This window comes from Clinocottus analis, unplaced genomic scaffold, assembly GCF_023055335.1.
Source record: "Clinocottus analis isolate CAN_PGR_092001 unplaced genomic scaffold, fCliAna1.0.p SCAF_24, whole genome shotgun sequence".
NCBI lineage: Eukaryota > Metazoa > Chordata > Actinopteri > Perciformes > Cottidae > Clinocottus > Clinocottus analis.
In genome coordinates, this window is record NW_027175976.1 from 7,217,682 (window position 1) to 7,241,500 (window position 23,819).

Below are 23,819 nucleotides of genomic sequence, written 5' to 3' on the forward strand. Positions count from 1 at the left end.
AATTATAGATGCATGAAAAATATAATGCAAAGTGAAGGATGCAGCTGAGTCTCTCTCTCTCTCTCACACACACACACACACACACACACACACACACACACACACACACACACACACACACACACACACACACACACACACACACACACAGACACACATGCACACATGCACACAGATGTTTTGCTCATCAGTATGTAAACATCTGAGTTACCTTCAGGTTGTGTGTGTGCATTATTACATGGAAGCCACTGCAGCACATAAAGTACATGTTCTGTACTGGCTCACAATGGAGAGAGTGTGTGTGTGTGTGTGTGTGTGTGTGTCTGTCTGTGTGTGCATGTCCATGTGTGTATTTTACAGAGCTGATCAATGCGCCTTTGATTGTTTCTCTAACAGATAAATCACTCTGATTACCTGCCGCTGTAGATCTAAGCTCTTATTGATCACACAACACACACACACACACAGACCCACAAACACGCACACATACAGTGCAACACACTACAGTCAGCCATGAGCATGCAGAGATGCACGTTTTGTAGATACACGCAGAAACACGCATGTTCCCGTTCACAGGCTTTTGCGCTTCCACTTGCTATAAATAAGCGATCTCGTAGCGTCAACTCCACGTGCGCTGTGATTGTATCCTGCTATGCAAATGAGGTGGGCGGAGCCGACGAGACTCCTCATGTACAGCTTTTTGCCAGGTTTGCTGGAGGTGGAAAGAGGAGGCCGCCTGCAGGTGGTGCGGCTGATTACAATGAGTTCTGTGTTAAAATACACTTCTCCTTAATCCAATCAACACACTCGGATACAGACTGCATATTAATCCAAGGTTCAAATGGGGTAATATGCACACACGCATACAGTGTGTATATAGTACTAGAAGCTCATGACAACAGCTGATTCCAGTGTAGGAGTGTCAGGAGTCAGTGTGGTTTGTTTTTGGGCGAAATGTTGTTTTATTGAGCTGTTCTCTGCAGAGGTGCACTGCAGAGCACCAAGCTGATGGCAAAATGGTGAATAACATTGATTATCACTCCAGCTTCAACTCCCTCTGAGTAAACTTTCCTGACTTCTTTAAAAGGGGCTGAGAGAACAGAAGAGTGGCAATAAAACTGCAGCATCCCTCAACGCATGCTCTGTTTGGATGGGTGCGTTGACGGTTGCCATAACCTCGTGAATAAGTAGTGATGATATGGGCTTTTAGTCCAAACTCCGTTTCATCATCAACCTCTCCCGTCCTTCGTCTGTCTCTGCAGCATTGTGCACCTTTTCCTTTGCTCAAACACACAGCTTCAGCTCTCACTTTAACTCACCCGCCTCTCCCCCCTCTCCTCCGCAGGGTAAAATACTTTTGCATTCGAGCAGTGGCTTGTGAGGCGACGATCCATCCAGAGCGTTTTCATGGGCATGTTAACGAGGGATGCGGCGCACTGAGACCTAGTCAATCACCTGTTCACGTCATCTCAGCGAGGCAGCGGGAAAATCAAGTTTTATTTCAAGAATTACCTCCAATTGTCAGGGTTTGGTCCCCGGGTTGGATGTCAAGTGCTCTGTGCTTTGACGCAGGAGCTCTGTGTTCAATAGTATGATTTGAGATGGAAATAATGGGTTATAGCCTGTAATATTTCTGTGTTTTATGCCCCACTTGGATCCTGACACTCCATGTGTACGCGATTAAACAATTTATTGATTGATCCCATTTCACGCTTGCTTTGCAGCGATTAAGAAAGCGGCGTGTTTTAAGTTGAATCTAGAGTTGCAGTTTAAAGTGCTGAATATTTATTAGATCATAATCAACATAATGATATTCCAAAAAGAGTAAAATACCTCGTATCACTGTGGTCTATGTTCAGTGAAAGGCAGTCAAAGGAAGATGCTGCGGCATGTAGTGTGTGTGTGTGTGTGTGTGTGTGTGTGTGTGAGTCTGAGTGTGTGTGTGTGTCCCTAAGGTTGGATCATTAATGACAGCAAAGGAGGAGCGACAGCGCGATGAAGGAAAAAATAAGAAAAGTCCGTCATCAGCGGGAAAACACCCAGCAGACAGACTATTAGACTGCTGTAATGTGTGTGTGTGTGTGTGTCTGTGTGTGTGTAGTGAAGCATCGGAGCTGTCCAGCTGTCTGCTCGGGGAAGATGCCTTCCAAATGTAATCCATTTACCGATGGCTAATGTCCTGCTCTAAAGGGAAGAGTTTCCTTCCAAAACAAGACACCCGCCATTAGAAAAAGTAAATCTGCCAAAGTGAAAACATCCCCGGCTCCCATTAAAGAGTCAGCTGTTGGCTGAGAGCGTGCTGCTGTATTCCTGTTGTGTGAACCTCCAACACAATCCCGATGCCTTTGAAACAGAAACGTCTGCGTAGCGTCGACTCTTCTTTGCTCCCCGTGTGACAATGCGTTTGGCCTTCAGAGAGTTTCTCAAAAACCAAAGAAAGAGCTGCAGTTTGTGCCGCTCGCCGCTCATCTTGAGGATCGTTCTTTTTATGAATGAATTATTCACAAGTCGCACAGGCACTTTCATTTCTGCTGGGGGGAAACACACGTGACGTTCTTTCTGAGGGGCCATTACGGGGCCTCTTCCGCAGCCAGGCCGAGCGGAAGCGGAGATATTCAGACGACAACGCCGCCGGCGATGTCTTTCACGTCGGCTCTAGCCGGAGCAGATTGATGAAATCATAAATTCGAGCGCCGCCTCGCCGTGTCTGGCTTCACTGCTGCGGCTGTACGGCCGAGACGCAGAGGAAAACGCCGTGAATCCCGCCCTCCAGTGCTCAAACACAACAAAGAAAAACGTGAAAATTGATTATCAACATATCCAGATATCGTTTTTGGGGGGCATTTATGTCCTTTCAAATGATGTCTTCCAGTGTTTAGATGCTAACAAGGTGAAGCAATGACCCTCGTTTCCTGCTCCTTCACTCGTGTGTCATGTCATGTGACCACCTGATGCATGATGGGACAGTCGGTGCAGCGGCTCTGGTTCGTCTAACGTGAACGGAAAACCATGATGATGGACGACGCTTCAGATATTTTCTCCAGCTTCATCTGTCACACCGTCCCGCGCTAATCGGATCCTCGTACTTAGTTCTGCTTTGTCTCCGAAGTGTCACTTAATCTGTGCGCTGGGATTTCCTGTCAACATCTCTGCACGATGTGATTGTGTTTTATGAAGAGGGAAGGGAGACGGACTGTCGGTCTTCCGTTGCGCAACTTTCATTTGAAGTTTGACTTTTTAGTTTGGCCGGCTCGTCACAGCCGATGAGCTCGCGTGCTGTCGGAGCGCGTTACGCTAAGATGAGCTGAGGTCTGAGGAGGAGACCAGATAGGCTGCTTCACATCAGAGTCAAGCGAGCTGGCATCGCCTCACCCATCATCTGATCCGTGGTTTGCTTTTGTTCTGGGCCTTGATCTGCTCCTCTTCCACATCGTAGCATTTGAGAAAACTGACTTTTTGTTTTTGTTTTTGTTCTGATGGTTCTTGATAAGGAGGCCTCCCTTGTCCCGGTCGTCCAGCTCTACGTCCGCGTACAGTTGAGATGGGCAGAAAAATAATCCCCAACTATTTTCATAATCAACTAATCTCGATACTAGATACTGAAGTATCTTTTTTTTCATCCAAAAATGTTTGAAAATGTTGATTCGGGCCCTCAAATACGGAGATTATATCACACTGAACTCAATATCTTTAGGTTTTGGACTGACAAAGAACATTTAAATACATCATTTGTCTATTTTCTGACATTTGCTTGCATTAATCTGTAAAATATTCTGCTTGCTGCAGCTCTTCGTCTGTATCAGGACACTTTATTGTTCCATTTCTTCGATAGTGGTAATCTTTGCTTTTCCCGGGTGAAATAAGTTCACTGTTGGACTTGAAAGCCCCTTTTTATAAAATCCAAAACCAGACTGGAGGCTGTGTGCAGATTGCATTTTGTTATCGGTCGACGATCGTGTTTCTCTTCACGCCGGCAGAAGACCGACGGAGCTGCAGCGGAGGCGTCGGGTGTTTGCGGAGGACATGAAAGAGCGCCGACTTTTTCTGATCGACCGTCTTTAATTTAATTCCCCGTCGCCGGTTGTGGTCGCATCCCTCTCACGGTCCCTTCTTCTCTCTCTGCTGTGCGGCGTAACCCCCCCCCCCCCCCCCTCCTCTCTCAGGCTCGCAGGCTATAGTGACCATTAAAGTTTAATTATTAATAGACGGAGGAGGTCGGATCCCGCTGCTCTTCACCCAAGGCCACACACACACACACACACACACACACACACAGATGCACATACCAAAGGAACCATTATATCCCACCCCATGGGGAAATTGTTTCTTCATTTTTTTCACCTCTTTTTTTTAGAGCTGTGTTGCCCGTCTCGGAGCTAATAGGACAGGAACAGGATAATAAGGAGGTGATGGTGTACAGACTCGCAGTGGGGTCCGGCCTGCTCTTTAGGGCCCGGTTGGACGTCTTTGAGACCGATGTTGAGGTTTTTAATGGGGTTAACTTTACCAGCGGGAGTGGCCTTTTCGAGAACCATAAACGAGGAGATAAGTAGTCGGGAGATGTCTCGGTAGTAAGAAGGGACGGTCTTTCTGATTCTCTGAGGGAGACGAGGTGGAGGAGGAGGGCCGAGGACGTTGACGTCCCGCCTCCTCCCCGGCATCGCCGTCCGTCTCCCCGCCTCACTCCTGTGTGTTTGACCTCTGACCTGGTGTCACATGGTCTCTCGCTCCCTCACATGGCTGTGAACAATAGGACTTCTTTCTCAGATTCCTGCGGTCTAATCGCGTTATGCAATCTCCCAGTTGGTTAGACCCCCCCTCACCCCCCCACAAACACACACTCGGTCTCCCTCTCCTCTTCACTTTTCTCTTTCTCACACTCTCCAAAACCGACGACTGACTCGGGAAACGTGAGGGAAATACAAAGTGCCTACGTGTGTGTGTGTGTGTGTGTGTGTGTGTGTGTGTGTGTTTATGTGTGTGTGTGTGTGAGCTCGGTGGTGCCAATGGAAGAAAAGATCTGTTGTTTTAAAAGCCAAGTTTCAGCCGTTTAAAGGGGCAGTACGCATGCATTTCGCCGGGCGGTAATCTGGGATTATTATCGCTGTTGCAGGTTGAGCTGTAAAAGTCTGTACACTAACGAGATCTGCAGGAATCCAATCTCAAATCTTGAGTTCACAGATGCGGATTGAAGTGTGTGTTCATCGGGTTGGTAGTTTGCAGTCGGTCCCCACGGACAGCAGGAGAAAGGAGAATGTGTGTCATCGCCTCATCGTATTAGAAACACTAAACTGGTGTTATGTAAGTTCGGGCTGCTTGTTTCATTCTCTTTATTCCATCTGGTGGAAAAAGTATGATTTAATATGTCTTCAGTTTGCTGCTCAAAACATTAAGATAGGACATTTGACATCGTAACAAAAGATGAAACCGGAGAAACGATTCATCATCTCTCAACTGGCTAATTGACTAATTGCCGCGGCGATATTTTGCACTCTCCTGCAAGCTGTCAGCGAGCGGCCATCTTGGCGGTCCCTCAGGACCTCTTTGCAGCATCTGAACCCGGAGAACCTTCTGGATTTATGAGCCGCTCATGTTGTTGGTGTCAGTGCGTTAAAGTACAGACTCCATCCATCACCCCGCATCGATCATGTCTCACCGCCACAGGAATACTGTCGCATTACATCATCCTTTTCAATTGTGCACTTATTTGCTGTAATTCTGAAAAATATGTGACTTTATGAGAAGAGTAGATTATTAGAGAGATTGTGAAGATCCCAACACACTCCTAAACGCCATTGTGTGTTCCATAATAATCCAACTTGGATGATATTTCTGCTGAATAGTGACATTATCTCATCAAACATTTAATAAAGCCAAAGACAGTAAACAAGAACAAAGCCAGTTGGGTTACATAAACTTACAAAATACATGATATCAGCTGGAGAAGCAGGACATGCATATGCATGAAGTTATTATTGAGGTCAGTGCAGAACATAAAGAGGAAAAAAACACATTGAATTCAAACTATTGCTCACTTGAAATGAGTTGAGATGCCTGTAATGCTCTCTGCATGTATGTGCAAGTGAATCATGTATTTATTTATATATTAATTTCATACAAATCTCTTTTTCTCTCAGTCTGTGCGGAGAGGACTCAAAGCGTTATTCGTTTTGAAGGATAAAAAAACGGTACATTCCTAATGACCCATTAATCCGGGTTTACAGCTTCCACGCCCTGCAGGGGAGGAATCATTGAAACGCTCATCGCCGAGCAAACAGCGATAAATCAGACAGGTCTGCAGCGGGAAAGAGCAGACGGTGGCCCGGGAGGTTGCTGGTTCAAATCCGTGCGAAAAGCACTGAATGAGGTGGTTTGTGGTCGACTCCCCCTTGTGTTTCTGCTGGAGTGGCCTCCCGAGGCCTCGCTCAGCCCGTTACATAAGAGCCTGCGTGCAGGTCTCAGTGCCCGATGGGACAGAACCCACTTCCACTGGTGATGTTGACAACACTCGTCCCTCTGGTGGAGCTACAATCTGTCTTTTGCATGAGGATTGAGCTTTTTCCAATCTGTCCCCGTCCCACCCTCCTGCTGCTGTTGGAGTCCTCTCTCTCAACATGTTGTAGCGTTCGGTATGAATGAGGAGAGTGAATGAAAAAGCCAGCGGACATTGATGGAAATAGCCGTGTATTTTGGAGCTGTCATGCTTTATTAAATGCGGTAATGGCTCATTGTTGGCTTTGCTTCCGCTGTCACTCAACGAGCTCGCAGGAAGTCCGAGCGCATCAATCAGCCGCGCGGTGATTCCTGCAGACGCTGCCTCCTGGAAATGGCGTCTGCGGCGTCCCAAAACAGAACTCACTGAACATAGCTGCTGGGATTGCGTGACAAAACACAGGAATAGCTTTTGCATCCGCTCACAGCTGATTGTGAATAACAGGACTGAGCTGCGTGCTGGCAGCTCCAGAGATGGATCACTGCAGATCACTGAGGGCCCCTGGTGGTTATAGCTTTAATCCCCTCTCTCTCTCTCTTTCTCTCTCTCTCTCATGAGATGCAGCAGCACAGCAATGTGATTACAAAGAACAGTAATGAGGATCTTCGCAAGTTTCTGTAAAAACACACAAAAGATGCAATCAGACAGATGCTAGATGGCGACATCTGTCAGTTTATGGATGATAATGCTGGAAAATGATCATTTCATAGTCCCAGATTACCTGCAATAAACAGTCTAGGGCTAACTGTGTCAGACATCAACGCAGTAACCGTGTTATGTAATGACAAATTAAAGAAATGTAGCTCGGGGCCATTGTAATGCTCCTATGTGTGAAGTAACAGTTGGACTGTGAGGACACCTGGTGGGCACGACCAGGAACTGCAAGAAGAAATAAATACAACTTTATCTAAATATAACAGGAGGAGATTTAACCTTCTAACGTCATACTGATGGTTAAAACATAAAAGTACATGTTTTAAATGTCACAAAGACACAAATGACATAATTTACTTTTCAGTCATGAAAATAACATTCAGGGGAAATGATCCAAACAGCAGTCTGACAGGTGTCTCCAGCATGACATGGCTATGGGACTTGACTTATTTTTTATGTCGTTTTCATTTTTTTGGAACAAGATAAGAAATATATTAAAAGGTTTTTGCTATTTAAATTAAAATCCTAGCTACGTTGTTGGGGTTTATGTTTCTATTTCTCTTCTATTTTCTTTGTATAAGTGCACAGCCCTCACATAAAGAAATATACGGACTTAAAAGATACCGTTTCTGTGGTGAAACATCAGATATGATCATAACTTCCTACATTACATTGTCTTTGACACAACAGGTTATTCATTTTTGGGTTTTGGGGCTGTGTGATTTTGGGCCTGAAGATTAATACATTAATAAATGAATGTCCTGTGTGTATGTTTGAGCCCTCACGCATCACTCTGTTCTGCCTCTAGAGGGCGCTGCTGGCCTTCAAACAGGAGTTGGGTTTTAAAGCAGCAGGACACGTGAGGTCAAGGATAAACTCCTGCTCGTCTTTGCTTTGAATTGGACTGAATTGTTAAGACACATCCATTTGAATAAATGTCTTCAAGCCTTTTAAATATGAAATATTAAGTGTTGTTTTGCTGGATTTCTCCTTGAAGAGGTTTTTCACTCCAGAGTAGAAATCTGGTCAAAGTCTTTTTGTTCATTTCATTCGTCTCTGATTTGTTTGGAAACACAGCAAGTCTGAAATGAGTAATATGTGAAGTGAGGTGAAGTATAAGCATCCTTGGATTATTTTCATTGCTCCTTTTTTATGCAAAATTAAATTATATATATATATATATATATATATATATATATATATATATTTAAAACAAGAACATAATCTAAATGAAAGCATTTTGAGGGGCGGCCATGTTATTCCTTTGCTCTTTGCCTTATTCAGATAAATGTGATACAGTTCTTATAAACACTCAGTACACAGACAATAAAACACTTAACTCACTCACGGGTAATATATATAATTGAGCGACGCTCAGACACTTTTGTAGATAATTGTCATTCGATTAGTTTATGAAAGAAGAAAAATGTCCTCCACAACTTCCCAGAGCACAAGGTGAAGTCTTCAGGAGTCTCTCTTTGTTTTACCAAAAGTCTAAAACCCATTGACATTCAGTTTAAAATGATACATGCCGATAAAAGCAGCAAATCCCCACAATTAATGCATTTATTTTGCTTGAAAAAGTGCAGGGTTCTCCCGTCAGGCGGTCGACTCACCGCGTCAACGCCACGTGTTTGCTTCCTGTTTGCTGTCTAGCGGATGGATATGTATTCATGTACAGAGACATTATTATAACGCAGTGTCATATCTTCAGAAACCCCAAATCATCTGTGTGGTGGCGTGCGGTAGAAGCTTAAACTGATTGTTGGATTTGGGGGGATTGAAAGAAAATCGGGCCGAATCACACAGGTGATGACCCCGACTTCTTATCTCTCCTCCCTCCCTCCCTTCAACTCCCCCCTCCAGATATACCCTATTTCATTTTTCATCATTTTCACCCCTCCCCTCTCCCCCGTCCTCTCTGTCCGAGATGAAGATTTGGCTCTCGCTCATCCACTCGGCCCCCGCGTGACCGCCGTAATTCAATTTTTACAATCTTTCTAATCTAAAGATTTCGTTTTCATTTTTCCTAATACTATCAAGGCAAAAAGGGGAAGGGAGGGGGGACACAGCTCGGGCACCATTTGTGAATATTACAACCTGGTTTTATTCCTTGTCTTGATTAATAAGAGACTTCTTTGAACCCGCCCCTCCCCCTCCTCTCCCTCATGTCTCTTCATCTCCGGCTCCCTTCTCTCTTTGCCATTTCTGCTGTTCTCCGTTCACTCTTCCCCCTTTTCTTTTTCATCCGCCTTTCTTTTCTATCCCCCTTGAGTCAGGTCCCCGAGTCCTAAACCATTTCGATTATTTGGCTCCGGGAGGGGCGGCGCGGCGTATGGGGAAATGTTAAATCCATGATGGATTACGACGTCCAGATTGTCGTTTTGAATTAAAGAAAATGATAAGGAAAGACGCGTAAAAACAATCATAAGTAGATTTAGTTCTCAAGGAGAAACTGTTGTAATGACAAAAGAGTGGGGGGGCGGTCCTGCATTCAATCAGAGAATATCGGCTCGGCGTGTCCCCTGAAAACCTTCCCCTGGTGAAACGCAGCCGGGCTTAGCCGGGACCTCCATCCACTCCATTTAGGCGCGCATCGGCGGCCATCTTGTTTGTCAGTTTGTGTTATTGCTCTCCTTCTTCAACCATCTGAAGAGCCGAGGAGCTTTTCTAAAGGCAGATTGGGCGCCGTGTGTTCTTTAAGCTCGTGTGTTATGGTGCAAACTTCTCTGTATCAGCTCCCATTTCTTTTATCTGCAGCGTTTGTTGATTCACTAGTTCTCAAAATGACTCGTTCAAAGCCAAGTTTAGTTTTCTTTGCGAAAGTTTCGGTATTTTGCACGCCGCCATCTTGCATTTTGGCCACTGGCATCTTGTTTTGTTGCAAATAGAAGAGACAGGGGAGGGTGTCAATATGTCGCTCCAACTGCTCATCGTCTTAATGTACCTTTTTTCTTTTTAAAGGGAAAGTAAGCGAGCGAAAAGAGATACTTTTACAAGATCATTTGAGTAAAACAAGTCCGACATTTGGAGCCATGAGCACCAGTTAACCCGAGTATTTATGTCTTTTGATAGATGGAAGCAGTGTGTGTGTCCGTGTGTGTGTGTGTGTGTGTGTGGTCTGAAGATCAAGAGAGGATGAGGAAGAGTAGGATTAGTAGAGGAAGACCCAGTGGTCTTTGGGGAGATTATGTCCTCAGGTCACCAAGTGCTTACTTCAGATTATATTTCTGAAACTATTTCTTTGTGATTCCCGGCTTGTGTTCTTGCTCGTGATGGTCTTCACCTTGGAGACTTGGTTGGATGTCCACCACATAACTGCATGTTGTATTATGTTCAGCAAAAATGATCCTGACAAGATCCCTTCACTCACATCCAGTGCATTTAGGGGGACAACGTCCCAAAATCTGAATTATTAAGTATTCCTTCAGTGTGAAATTCAGAAGACGCCTCACGCTTGAAGAAGCCGTAACTTTGGATAGGAAGTTACAAGTTACATACTCTGAATTTTGTCCCCATCGCTTTAATCTGCACAGACGGATAGATTAGGGTCATCTGAGGTCAAGTTTAGGGCTCCATCGTCTGGAGAGAAGTCTCTGCTCCACTTCTCCTTTTATTCAGAGAACGTACACCTCCAGTTTCTGTTTTTTTTTTGTTTTTTTTCGAGAACTCCAGCTGTCAACAACTTGACCCAGTCTAACATTCAATTCCACTCTCTTTCCACTAGTCCGCCGGAGTAATAATCTGTGGCGAATCCATAAAGCCACGGCAACATAATCCTTCAAATATTTCCATCACATTTCATTACCATCATATGTTTGGCTCCATTATCCTTATTTGGGGGCTTAGATCCCGTCTTTTCGGTCTCCCTCCCTGACTTTTCTCTCTCCAGCTCATATGCAGGGAAAGGCAGGGGGCAGCAAAAGAGCATTTCATGTGAACATGCAGCCCACAGTGTGACGCCCTGGCAAAGAGGCTTTGAGTGGAGGAAAAAAACCCTTGTTACAGATAAACAACGTCTAATTGATTAATTTGTGTCGTCATTTCAAGAGATCCTTGTTTTTTATTGTCTGATTTTTGTCACAAACTTGCTGGAAAGTGATAGAAAAGAGGTCCAACCGTACGTAATGTAACGTCGAACATCCTCCGGGGCACTTGTCATTATTACCTGGCATTTTTCAAACCAAACAACGCATCAAAAAAATGACTGGCGCGCTTACCGTGCCGCCTTTTATTTTTATCTTTCTCCCGTACCTCAGCGTGTCACAGCGCTGTCAGTAACCGCAAAAAGAATGGGTGCTCGAGGATGTTTGCGCGCACGAAACACGCGAGATACTTGGCGCGCTGATTTATCGTTTCACGTGCCACCCCGAGAGCTCGACCTCGCTTTAACCCCAATAAAACTCTCCGCTGTTCTCCGTCGGCCCCGTCGCCTCACCTCAGACCTGCTTAGCTGCCGATTGACAGCTGTCCACAAGTGTCTTTGTGTGTGTGTGTGTGTGTGTGTGTGTTTCATTTTCCATGTTCGGTGGAGCTGACCTGCCAGTGAACCTTGACCACTGCCTGTTCAAAGGCACCGCACAAGCTTATTTCGAGTCTGTGTGTGTGTGTGTGTGTGTGTGTGTGTGTGTGTGGTCAGACGTGCATGGGAGGCCTCAGATTCTTCCCGTGTGACTTCTTTTGTCACTTATGAAGAACTTCATGTTTCTTTCTTCCTCCGAGTGTCACGCCTGCATGCTTACGATCCAAACGCGACCGGCCTCTTCCTCTTCTGCTCGCTGTGTCATTTGGTTATTTATAGTGTGTGTTTGTGTGTCTGAAGAGGGCTCTTCTAGGAACCCTATCCATTTCTTGATAAATGAAATTCCTTGGCCCACTCTGGGGTCTTAACAATAGGGCAACGCAGACACTGAGCTTAAGAGTCTCAGAACATATAAACACACACACACACACACACACACACACACACACACACACACACACACCTGTTCCTCGTGCCACATTTTTGTCTTCAGTCGCATACATGATTCATGCACGAGCTGCCGAAAGAGTTCCCCTCCGCTAAACGCTGCTTTCGGTCTCTGAACGGCAGCTAGAGGGATGAAATGAGGCCTGAATGAGGTTCAGTCCTCACAAACCATGGAAGCTGACGCGCTCGGCGCAGTTATTGCTCGTTACTTTAGTCCATTGATTCATTCAGTTTTCATCCGGTGAATTATTTCTGTAATGCATCAGAAAACTTGGTTGTGCAGCTACTTGATGTGTAGCTACTTGGTAGATATTTGGTTGTTCAGCTACTTGGTAGCTACTTGGTTGTGTAGCTACTTGGTTGTGCAGCTTGTTGTGCAGCTACTTGGTTGTGTAGCTACTTGGTTGTGCAGCTCCTTGGTTGTATCTTAGTTGTGCAGCTACTTGGTTGTGTAGCTACTTGGTTGTGTAGCTACTTGGTTGTGCAGCTCCTTGGTTTTATCTTAGTTGTGCAGCTACTTGGTTGTATCTTGGTTGTGTAGCTACTTGGTGGTGTCGCTACTTGGTTGTGCAGCAACTTGGTTGTCTCTCTACTTAGTTGTGCAGCTACTTGGTTGTATCTTGGTTGTGTAGCTACTTGGTTGTGTCGCTACTTGGTTGTGCAGCGACTTGGTAGCGCAGCTACTAGCTTTGTCAAAATTGGCATTGGCTATTGTTGCCTCGCTCATTGAGCAGCGGCTGTGCTGCATTTGAAGTTGTTTGACCCAGAATACCTCAGAATTTCTGACATTTAAAGATACGTTTTCATAAATGGGTTATTATTTTACAACAATGCTTCGCTTTTGATTGGATTTTCTTTTTCTTCCCTCCATTGAAATATTGTTTTACCGTCCGCCATCACATTAACTTCTCCTGATGCGATGCTTTCTTCATCCATGAAGGGAGCTACTTCTTTTCTTTTGGGCTTCTTTCAGAGCAGCGGCTCTGAACTGGATTCGGTGGCTCGCTCAAGGACGCTGGATATTCAGCCGCCGCCATTGTATCCGAGGCCAGACCTCGCTGCTCTTTTCAGGTCCAAATACGTCTTTTTGCATTAACAAAACTGCCTCTCATTTAGTTGGTCCTATCTCCCTCGAGGTTCCGTATAAGTTTACCCAGATTTTTTCATACAGCCTTTTCAACATTTACGCTCAATTATATTTTGTATTTCATGAAATCCCTTTAATATTTTTTTTAATCCAGTTTCTTACATTAAACACATTCAACAATTATAGAAATGAATCAAATAAGACTCGTCAAGCCAACTCCTTCCTGGAATCTGATCCATTTTAGGATGCCTTTGTCTCAAAGGAACCTATAATGTGTTATAATACGCTTATGACACTGTATTATTCAATCTATAAGCATGATACATATTCACAATGCTTGTTAACAATAATCACAACACATTACAAAGCATTTTCTAATTGCTAATGAAAACATGGACTAATATTAACATACTCACTATTATTATACATTATAATCTTTCTTTAATGCATTTTAATGCCTGTTATGCATTATCATTTAATTATATGTTAATCTGAGTGTTTTCTTGCTTCAAGTAAAGTCTGCAATAACACAAAACAATTTTATTAATCATGTAATCACATTATAATGCATTATGACAGTGGTTATAGTGCATTTAAAAAAAGACATATAGGGACTTATAAAACGCTATAAAGCTGCCGGTGAGTGAACAGAGATTATGAAGCATTATGATACTTCACGTCGTTATGAAATGCCTCATAATGTGCTGTGATTATTTGGAGCATTAAGGATATTCATGAGTGCTTCTAACTACATTTACACAGTTCTACAAGCAGTTTAACTATGTTCATAATGCGTTATGGTATTAAACGGGGGCTGATCCATGGTTCCACAAAATAAATTAACAGTAGAAAAGATGAGCGACGACGAGAGGAGGAAACATAAGAGCGAGTCAGGAGGGGTAGGTGATGTGGATTAAATTGGAACGGCCCCGAGCTGCACTCCATTTCTGTCTGGTTAAAGGACAAAGTGAGAGGGGGAAGTTAGTCCGTGTGTGTGTGTGTGTGTGTGTGTGTGTGTGTGTGTGTGTGTGTGTCAGTTGAGAGAACCCCTGTTATTCTTGAAAGGCTCTTATTGACGGACTTAATGCCCTTATTGGACACGAGACACGTGGCCGACACACTCCCTCAAGTGCATGTGTGTCCGAGCCGATGCTGAGAGTGTGTCCGTCTGTAAGCGTGCGTCTGTGTGTGTGTGTGTGTGTGTGTGTGTGTGTGTGTGTGTGTGTGAGCCCCCTGTATCCGCCCTGTGTGAGGCGGTATTGATTTCCTCACCACAAGTCTCCTCTCTCCGCTGGTTGAATTATATCATCACAGGGCGTCCGGTCGCTGCCCTCAGGACACAAAAAAACATGCTTTTGATGAATATGACGTTTGAAAGCTTTGATTTTAGTGGCTAATGCCAGGTTTTATGAGGCCGGGTAATATGTGAAATCTACATTAGTGCCTTTTGATTGCATGTTCCTCTCACTGAAAGAAATCCTCCTAAACTGGCGAGTAATATTTCAGCGTTTTTCACTGCTTTGGTGTTTGACAATACAATTGTTTTAATGACTTTACGCGCCTATTGAGCGACGCGTATCAGGTATTCATTGAAGAGCATTGACTGCAACAAAAGATGACGGTGACCTCAAAACATTATTTTCCCTGAATGGATTATTTGAAGCAACGAGAAACAGGAAGCTTTGAATAAATCCATTCTTGTTTCTTTTCTTTTCTTCTGTAGTTGGAAGAGACTTTTGTTTATTAAATTAAAGCAGTGGGGATAAAAGGATGCATTGTTAACGCGCCGCTAAATCGTAAGCTGAATTTCTCTTTTTTTCGCATTCAGTCAACGAACTGTATACTCTGAATTCTGTCTGTCGCCATCTTGTTTTTTGTTATTTTTTGCAACCAGAAGAGACAAAGTTCAACCGAACACTGAATAAGATATTTCATAAGATATAGACGACCACCTAAAGCTTACGTTATGGTCTGTTTGGCTCTAAATGGACTCGAACTTACTAAATGAACATCATGCTGTATTGAAGAAGACTTGAAACCAGACATTGAGAACATAAACTCATGTTTACTGAGTGAATACATCAAGCGAGAAGGCATTTTCTATTGACTTCTATACAACCAGAAGAGTCACCCTGTGATGTTCACTAGAGATTACAGCTTTAACACATGAAGCATAGACTTCTATACAACCAGAGGAGTCGCCCCCTGGTGGTCAGGAGAGAGAATGCAGCTTTAACACATGAAGCATAGACTTCTATACAACCAGAGGAGTCGCCCCCTGGTGGTCAGGAGAGAGAATGCAGCTTTAACACATGAAGCATAGACTTCTATACAACCAGAGGAGTCGCCCCCTGGTGGTCAGGAGAGACAATGCAGCTTTAACACATGAAGCATAGACTTCTATACAACCAGAGGAGTCGCCCCCTGATGGTCAGGAGAGAGAATGCAGCTTTAACACATGAAGCATAGACTTCTATACAACCAGAGGAGTCGCCCCCTGGTGCTCAGGAGAGAGAATGCAGCTTTAACACATGAAGCATAGACTTCTATACAACCAGAGGAGTCGTCCCCTGGTGCTCAGGAGAGAGAATGCAGCTTTAACACATGAAGCATAGACTTCTATACAACCAGAGGAGTCGCCCCCTGGTGGTCAGGAGAGAGAATGCAGCTTTAACACATGAAGCATAGACTTCTATACAACCAGAGAAGTCGCCCCCTGGTGGTCAGGAGAGAGAATGCAGCTTTAACACATGAAGCATAGACTTCTATACAACCAGAGGAGTCGCCCCCTGGTGGTCAGGAGAGAGAATGCAGCTTTAGGTTCAGCATTGGCTTCACTTTCCAGAACTGGAAGTTGGCGCCTGATTCTCTCAAAAAACGCCTCCTGTTTGTCAGCGACTCTGCGCTCTGTGACAAGCATGTAGGGAAATGTTTTTATGTGCTATAACTGACTAATTTAAAAGGGAACAGGAAGGAGATGCATTACAGACACGCACACACTCGACGCCGGGTGTGAGCTCTCCCACTAGGGGGCATGATGAGGCACGAGGATGCTGCTGCTTTCACTAATGATGTGATGTTCAGCCATTTGTCTTTATCACATGCGGTCTCTTTCTTCTCCTCTCCACTGCCGTTGGCCTCCTGACTCCCGTGTTCCAGCGTTTTACCTCCACGCCTTTCTCATTTTGTCTCTGGCTTCTCTCTCTCCTCCTTTATTTCTTCCTCCCCTCCACACTGCTTGTCCTTCCCCTTTGTGTGATGAAAAAGTGCAGTCTTGGCATTTCGGGCTCATATCAAATGCTCATATGCGTAAAGGGAGAGCGAGAAAAAGATGCCAGCCAGTGTTGCACACCGTGTGTGTGTGTGTGTGTGTGTGTGTGTGTGTGTGTGTGTGTGTGTGTGTGTGTGTGTGTGTGTTTGCCAGGAGAACATTGCATTGAAGCACCAGTGAACATCTGGCCCATGTGCCAATGATTGGTTGGGGAAGTTCCTCAGGATATAACACTTGAAAATGTCTTGGCATGTTCTCGACAACAGCAGTGCAGTTTGTGTGTGTGTGTGTGTGTGTGTGTGTGTGTGTGTGACGACTGTATTAAATATGTGTGTAAACGTGCACTGGTAAGTGATTATATTTGTGATGCGTGTCTGTGAGGGATGATTGTATTAAATGTGTGAGAAAACTATCATGTGTGAGTGAGTTTAAGGTGATTGTATTCTCATGTGTGTGTGTGTGTGGTGATTGTACAGTACTTGTGTGTTTGTGTTGGGAGCTTTTACTCTCCACCATTAGCTGCAAACCCTTTTTTTGAGCAGGCGGCTGATTCTTCCCTTGATCACTATTTAGACTTCTACTCGTTTACCGAGCGCCATCTCTCCTTTGTTTTATCTCTCCGTTTATACCTTCTGCTAGCTCGTTATTCCTCTTTCTCTGGAATGATTTCATTTTCTTTGCCGGCTCCTGACGGCTCTGCTTCGGTTCAACCAGAGGCCAGTCGAAGTTCAAAACTTTAACGGTTCCCCTTTTTTCCTTTTGTTCCCCTCTGCTCTCACGCTCAGTTCCTTCCACCCTGATCACCTCATGCGCTCTGATCGGCTACGCTACATGCTTCTGTACGCACGCTGGTCGCACATGTGTCTGTTGTGTCGGCGCGGGCCCGTAAAGGAGGCGGCATTGGCGGCATTGGCGGCGGCCCTCAATCGGAGACATCCGCCCCGGTGGTGTGCGGTGGGCGGCGGGCCGGGGGAAGATGCGGCGGGGTTGTTAAAAGTGTTGTTAAGAGAGCGGCTGGCAGCTGTTCCTGACAGGTTGGGGATGGAAGGACAGATGGTGTTTGATTAGCGAACAGACCGCTGATGGAAGGAGGGATGGAGGGAGGAGGAAATTGATATCAGTTAGGAGGCAGGAGAAAAGAAGATGGAAGGATGGATTCTTTGACTTCAGGATGGGTGGAGAGATGGATACATGCAGTGGAAACAGGACGAATAGTGCGACTCAACGGAGAACAGATGCTAACTCCACGACACGTAGAAGTGTTTTGTCATAAAGAGATTGATGGGGAGGGTAGATTTTTGTGTAGGAGTGTGTGTGAGAGAAGGAAATAGGTGGAGTGGGAGCGTGACCTGATAGAGAGACGAAGGGATGCGGAGCGCTGCGAGAAGGAAGTGAAAACGCTGTCGGGGCAGCTGCTCCAAACAACAATTAGCTTCATCCACCTGGGTGCCATCTTAAAGAACCGATGCAAATAAACCTGCAGCGCCGGCTGATTAAAGTCTGTTTCAACAAGCTAACGGTGATCGTTGCAGCCGGCGATGGTCCGATTCAATCAGCCGTTTATTTGAGCGATGTTTTCAAAGCTGATGCGTTTGAATGAGTGATAATTGGACCGGAGTTCACCTCCCCAACAGGTCAGACTGAGGTCAGACACACCGACACAGCTGGAAAACACAATGAAAACCATGTTGAATAGCGACGAGAGACGGGACTGAATCTGCTGCTGTGCAGGAAGCCTAGGCAAATAAATGCACTTTTCTACTGCATTACCTTTATTTACAGTTATTTATGAAGACATAAATGTTGTCCTTCATGCTTATAATTCATTGTAAAAGTTCAGGAGACAGCAGATTATCAATTAATCCAGATGTTTCTGTAAAATGTCTTAAGAATAGATGATCAAGTTTTGCCGCCAGCACAGAAGCGAAAATATATTTTACGTCCTCATGAAAGGCAAAAGAAAAGCTGCACATCCTCATAGAGAAGATTCGACTCAGGAAGTGACTCCAAATCAAGATCAACTCATCAAATAATCAAACAAAAAAGTACTTTTAACAACACAAAATGATTGCTTCACCCTGGAGTCATTTTAGATTCACGTCGTTGACATTATTTATTGATGATCAAGCAGAATAACGGTCTCAGTTTTCCTCACAAACTCATCATCTCTGTGAAATTACACAAGGCGAGGCCCATCTTTATCAACACTGTGTGCGTTTGCCGTGCTTCTTATGAACAAAAACACAGAAAAAGACATGAACAGCATGAAAACAAGTCGCTGTAACTATTCTTCAAACCAATAAGCCGAGTTATATTAAAAAAAATGCAGTCTTTGGTAACGAGGAAGCAATTATTGCTATTGTTGTAGCTACATACATAATGTTGTGCCTCATCCTGGGCCATCACATCCTTCCACCAATATGGATGTGAACACACACATTCACCAACACACACACACACACACACACCGTCCAATTTAGCAGCAGTTAACACGGAGAAGACAGTTACAGCTATCAGGGTTGTGTTGAGGAGACATTTCCCCCCGTAATAAACTCTCTCCCTACTCCATGATAATAGCGGCCATTACCCAAGATGTATCGCCGTCGCGCCATCTCGGAGGACAATAAGTGTGTTTGTGTCTGCGCGAGTGCGCTCGCGTCTGCGCGAGTGTGTCTGTGCGTACGACGGCGCGGCGATTGAGAGCGAAACAATCAGCGGGCCAACACAAACACAGCTGTTTTATTGTTACGCTGCTCAGATGTGCTTTCACAGGCAGACGGCGTGTACGCACGCATGTGTGTGTGTGTGTGTGTGTGTGTGTGATCATACAGAGCAAAGTGTGACCCCACCTCCTGTTCAGCCCCCCTCCCCTGCTCTAATGAACAGCTTTGGCAGTGGAGGCCCGCTGCACTAGATGATCATGATTCTGCCTTTTGTTTTCCTCAAAGCACTTAGAGACAAACTTTACAGACGTTTAATTGTTGTTCTCCACCTGCACTGTGGGAGGCCTCCTGGAGCTCTTAAAGGGACACTACCTGAGGGCCAACCTGAGGGCCAACTTACGCAATAACAGTTTTGAAACCTCCTCTTGGAGTATAGTGTATAGTATAGTAGTGGTTTCAGTCGATTTGCTTCCACGAGACTTGTGAGCGCATCACAAAAAGCATTTCAAGTGTTGCTCTTGTGTGATTCGTTACAAAATTGTACAAAACTCTTTTTTTTTAATGAGTAACTTCCTTTATTTTTGTAAACTGGATTATTATTATTACAACACACGCTCTGACTTTACATGAATTGTACTTGAATCTTGCATTATTCCACATAAATGCCACTGTGTCATTGTTGGGATTGTATTTGAGGTTGAGCACACACACACACACACACTCACGCGTGTGTAGAGATGTCTTCTACACACACTGCTGTCATCTCCTGTATGAGAGAGGAGGAGACACATTGAGTGCTGGCACTTTATCTCATGCTGGTGATGCTGGTTGGCATTGTGTGATGCCAGTTAGTGTTGGGCGCCAACACACAGAGGGCATGGTGTGTGTGTGTGTGTGTGTGTGTGTGTGTGTGTGTGTGTGTGTGTGTTAGGGAGGTAAGTGGTGTGAGAGGAGGACAGAAATAAAAACCTACGAGGAAGGAGGCAAGGAGGAGATAGGAGAGGACGCAAGGGGAGGATGAGCAGAGGACATGTGGAGGAGGGAGAAGGATGGAAGGGCAACGAGGGCAGACGGGCCTCGTCCCTGTGCCTTTATTTGTGTGTGTGTGTGTACGAGTGTGAGTCTGCACCTATGTCTTTTTGTGTTTGTCTGTCCCTGCGTCTTTGTACTGGCTAATCTAGGCGTCAGCAGCTTTTTGAGGCTTTTGTGCTGACAATAATCACACAGCGCTCCTCTTTTCAATTCATCAGCAACAACAAGGGATCACATGTCCCCTATACACAACCCGGAGAGAGAGAGAGGAGGGGGGGGGGGGGCGAGCGAGGCGAAGCGGCCATCACGTTGCCTGGTTACCGCTTAGGTCGAAGGCGACTCTCTGCAGGTCGACGGCCTCCACACCTCCGCAGAGCGCACACACACACACACAACAGAGAAGCAGAATCGCACACTTTTTTCTTTTTTTTTTTAACATTTTTTTATTTTTTTCAAAGAATAATTTATTTCATGTTGCAGTGTGATGGATAAACGATAAGTAAAACCACTGGTCAAATCTGTAGCAAGCATTAATAATAATAATCATCATCAGAATAACATTAATAGGAATAATTATTTCAATTATAAATAATAACAATATCAGAGTAATTGTTACATCTATACAAGCTACAAATATCAGCATTTTTGTCCTATGTCTTTTTTTTTTTCTGCTGTTAAAACCTTAAACACTTCACACGTGACCCGGCCGCTGCAGCTGCTCCCCTCGGCCTCCCAGAGCAAAGAGAAAAACATATTTTGTATTATGAAAATCGGACATTTCGACGACTCTGAATCCACAAATTCAATTTGAAGAACGTCTGATCATCAAGTGTTGAGAGAAGTGTTAAAAAATCCTCTGTGCGAGTGTCTGAGTCCATTCGTGAAAAGATAAAAGATGCATCGTGGAGGATTATTATTGCGTTTGCATCATTCAGAGAGAAACTTATTAATAGTTTGGTTGCTGTTATAAACAATACTGTCAACACATTGATGTGAATGAGACTTTTAGTCTTTTATAAGAAACATAATGGACAAAAAAAGCGTCCAAAAGAAGTTAATATTGAAAATAAATGACCTAAATGCCTTGTGACAGCAGTGCATGTCATACATGCTGTGATCTGTTGTCGTTGATTGGCAGTATCGAGATCTGAGATTTATTAAATGAAATGCATGTTTATTTATTTATTATTTTTTGTTTGTCTTCGATGCTCTGGGTGCCTGAATGCAACATGATCCAAGAGGGGCGGGTGGGGCAGGGAGCGCCACACGGTCAAAACAAACACCCAGTAAGTCTCAGAACAGTTTGAAGAGGGAGGAGCCAAAAGAGGAAGAGGGAGGAGTCAAAAGAGGAAGAGGGAGGAGCCAAAAGAGGAGGGGACAAAAGAAGGGAAATAAACAACAACTAAGTTTATTCATGTCCAGCTGGTGGGGATTTGGGAACGCTACTGTGCTTTCCTATTCAAGAGGTGTGTGTGCGCGCGCGCGTGTGCGTGTGTGTGTGTGTGTGTGTGTGTGTGTGTGTGCTTGTTTGTATCTATGCAAGTGACTGAGGGTTTATAGAAGAGTAAGCTTATACAAAGGAGAAAAAAATACAGGAACATCACCTTTTTTTTTCCTCAAAAATGTCCATGTAACTTAAAAACATCCACAATAAAAAGATTTTTTTTTTCTTAATATATTATCATCTTTATTTTGAGTTCGCCCCCGAGGAATTGAATCCGTCGTCTTCCTCATCCCGGCGAAGCGGAGGAGAAAGAGGAGGCGGAGGAGCTTTTCAGTCAAATCTCACTGCGTCTGCTTTCATTGATAAAAGTCCCACCACTTGACTCTGAGTTCGAGCCCCCGGCCTCGTTCTTCTTCTCTATATAAAACATTTTGAGGGCAGTTTTTGCAGAACCACCCCGAGTCTCTGCGTCGGGAACGTCAAACGTTCTCCCGCGCTCTCCTCTCGGCCCTCTGAGGGTTTTTTTCTTCTCCTCGCTCCTTCAGTCGTGGAGGAGTTCTTGTAGGCAGTTTGGGGATTTGAACACATCGGGAACCTCGCTGTCCAGCTTGCAGATCACCTTGTAGATGGCCTTCTTCCAGGACGGGTCGGCGTCCTTCCCCGCCACGATGGCGTTGAAGAACTCGCGGAGAGTCACCTGGGAAACCTCCAGAAACCGTTCGGGAACCTGAGGGCGGAAAAAAGAAAGAAAAAAAAAAGGAAAAGTCGTGAGTGAAGAGCGGGATGTGATTGTCTGCGCTGACGGGGAAGTTTCAATCAGCTTCCTCTTTCTGTTACTTCCTGTACGAGCGTTTGATTGGAGAGCATCTCACTCCTAAAGCATGCTCAGTAATCTGCAGCTATTCTGGGACGACTTCACACAGGATCGCACAACACAACACAGCGCTATAAGTACACACACTTTTTAGATGCAACACAATATTCTGTCGAGAGCTGCCGCACTATTAATCATTTTTACTGGGTTTCTAAGTTTCTTTTAGTCACGTTTTACTGCTTTTTCATGCTGACAGACTTACGTTAAAGACCCTTCTGATCAGAGTGAGATTTTAAAGTGGTGCTTCTTTGTGGAGGAACTCGGTTGTGTGTAAAATCCCAGTTTGAATCTTCAAATATAGACGAGTCGCTTCTGAAAAAGTGATTCTGTGACTGAAACCGAGCGAGACTTTGGTTAAGTGTTCGTGTGTTTCAGGTGTCCGTGATGTAGATTACTATTCCTGGACCAAGTTCTTCCTCAGCTGTCAACTTCCCCTAAATTTACTTCCCCTTTCTTAAAAGCCCCCTGTGTGTGTGCGTGTGTGTGTGTGTGTGTGCGTGTGTGTGTGTGTGTGTGTGTGTGTGTGCGTTTGTTTGGTGTCAGGAGTTCCTTATGCACACGCAGGCTCACACATGTATTGACATATGACACACTCAGTCCTTGACAATGGCAGGTGAACAGTTGTCTGGAATCTGTCACTTTGTACGTCTGCGTGTGTGTGTTTGTGTGTGTGTGTGTGTGTGTGTCTGTGTGTGAAGTGGGGGGTCGCAGAGTTTAAACAAGAATGAAGGGATTGCAGGGATCCAATTGTCCTTTCCACATGCAGGCATAAATATACTGTCATCACAAGGCTTTATGTGTGTGTGTGTGTGTGTGTGTCTGTGTGTGTGTGTGTGTGTGTGTGTGTGTGTTTTATACTGTGTGTTTGACAGCTGAACAATGGCACACACACATTTTTCATTCTTTTTTCTGCCCTTTCTCCCGGGGGCAAGATCATACAAAGACACGAAACAACCTCTCTCTCTTTTTTCTTCTTCTTTGTCTCTTTTTCTTGCATGCAGATGCACACACACACACACACACACACACACACACACACACACACACACACACACACACACACACACACACACACACACACGCACGCACACGCACATACACAAGCGCACACAGGAGCCTGACTCTTCCAGACGAGGTGCATGCTCCTATAAACCCCAACAAACTCTCTCTTTTATCTCTCTCACACACACACACACACACACACACACACACACACACACACACACACACACACCCACACCCACACACACACAAACACACCTAGAGGACGACAGAGTGCCGTCTGGGTCTAACCCCGTCACGCATGGCAGGACAAGCCAAGGTTAGCCGCTA

General features: G+C 44.8%; 2 protein-coding genes across 3 annotated transcripts in view; one reads left to right on the forward strand and one right to left on the reverse strand.

Moving 5' to 3' along the window:
• The window catches only part of ccdc28a (coiled-coil domain containing 28A), a 142,844-nt gene that overhangs the window by 3,962 nt on the left and 115,063 nt on the right, over positions 1-23,819 (forward strand). The window lies entirely within an intron of this gene.
• LOC137794269 (prospero homeobox protein 1-like) overlaps positions 20,644-23,819 on the reverse strand; it is a 32,129-nt gene continuing 28,953 nt past the window's right edge. For both annotated transcript variants that reach the window (XM_068590996.1, XM_068590998.1), the window contains exon 7: positions 20,644-22,340. In XM_068590996.1, coding sequence (XP_068447097.1) covers positions 22,155-22,340 — 186 coding nt within the window. In that variant the 3' untranslated portion in view covers positions 20,644-22,154. The remainder of the gene's footprint in view (positions 22,341-23,819) is intronic.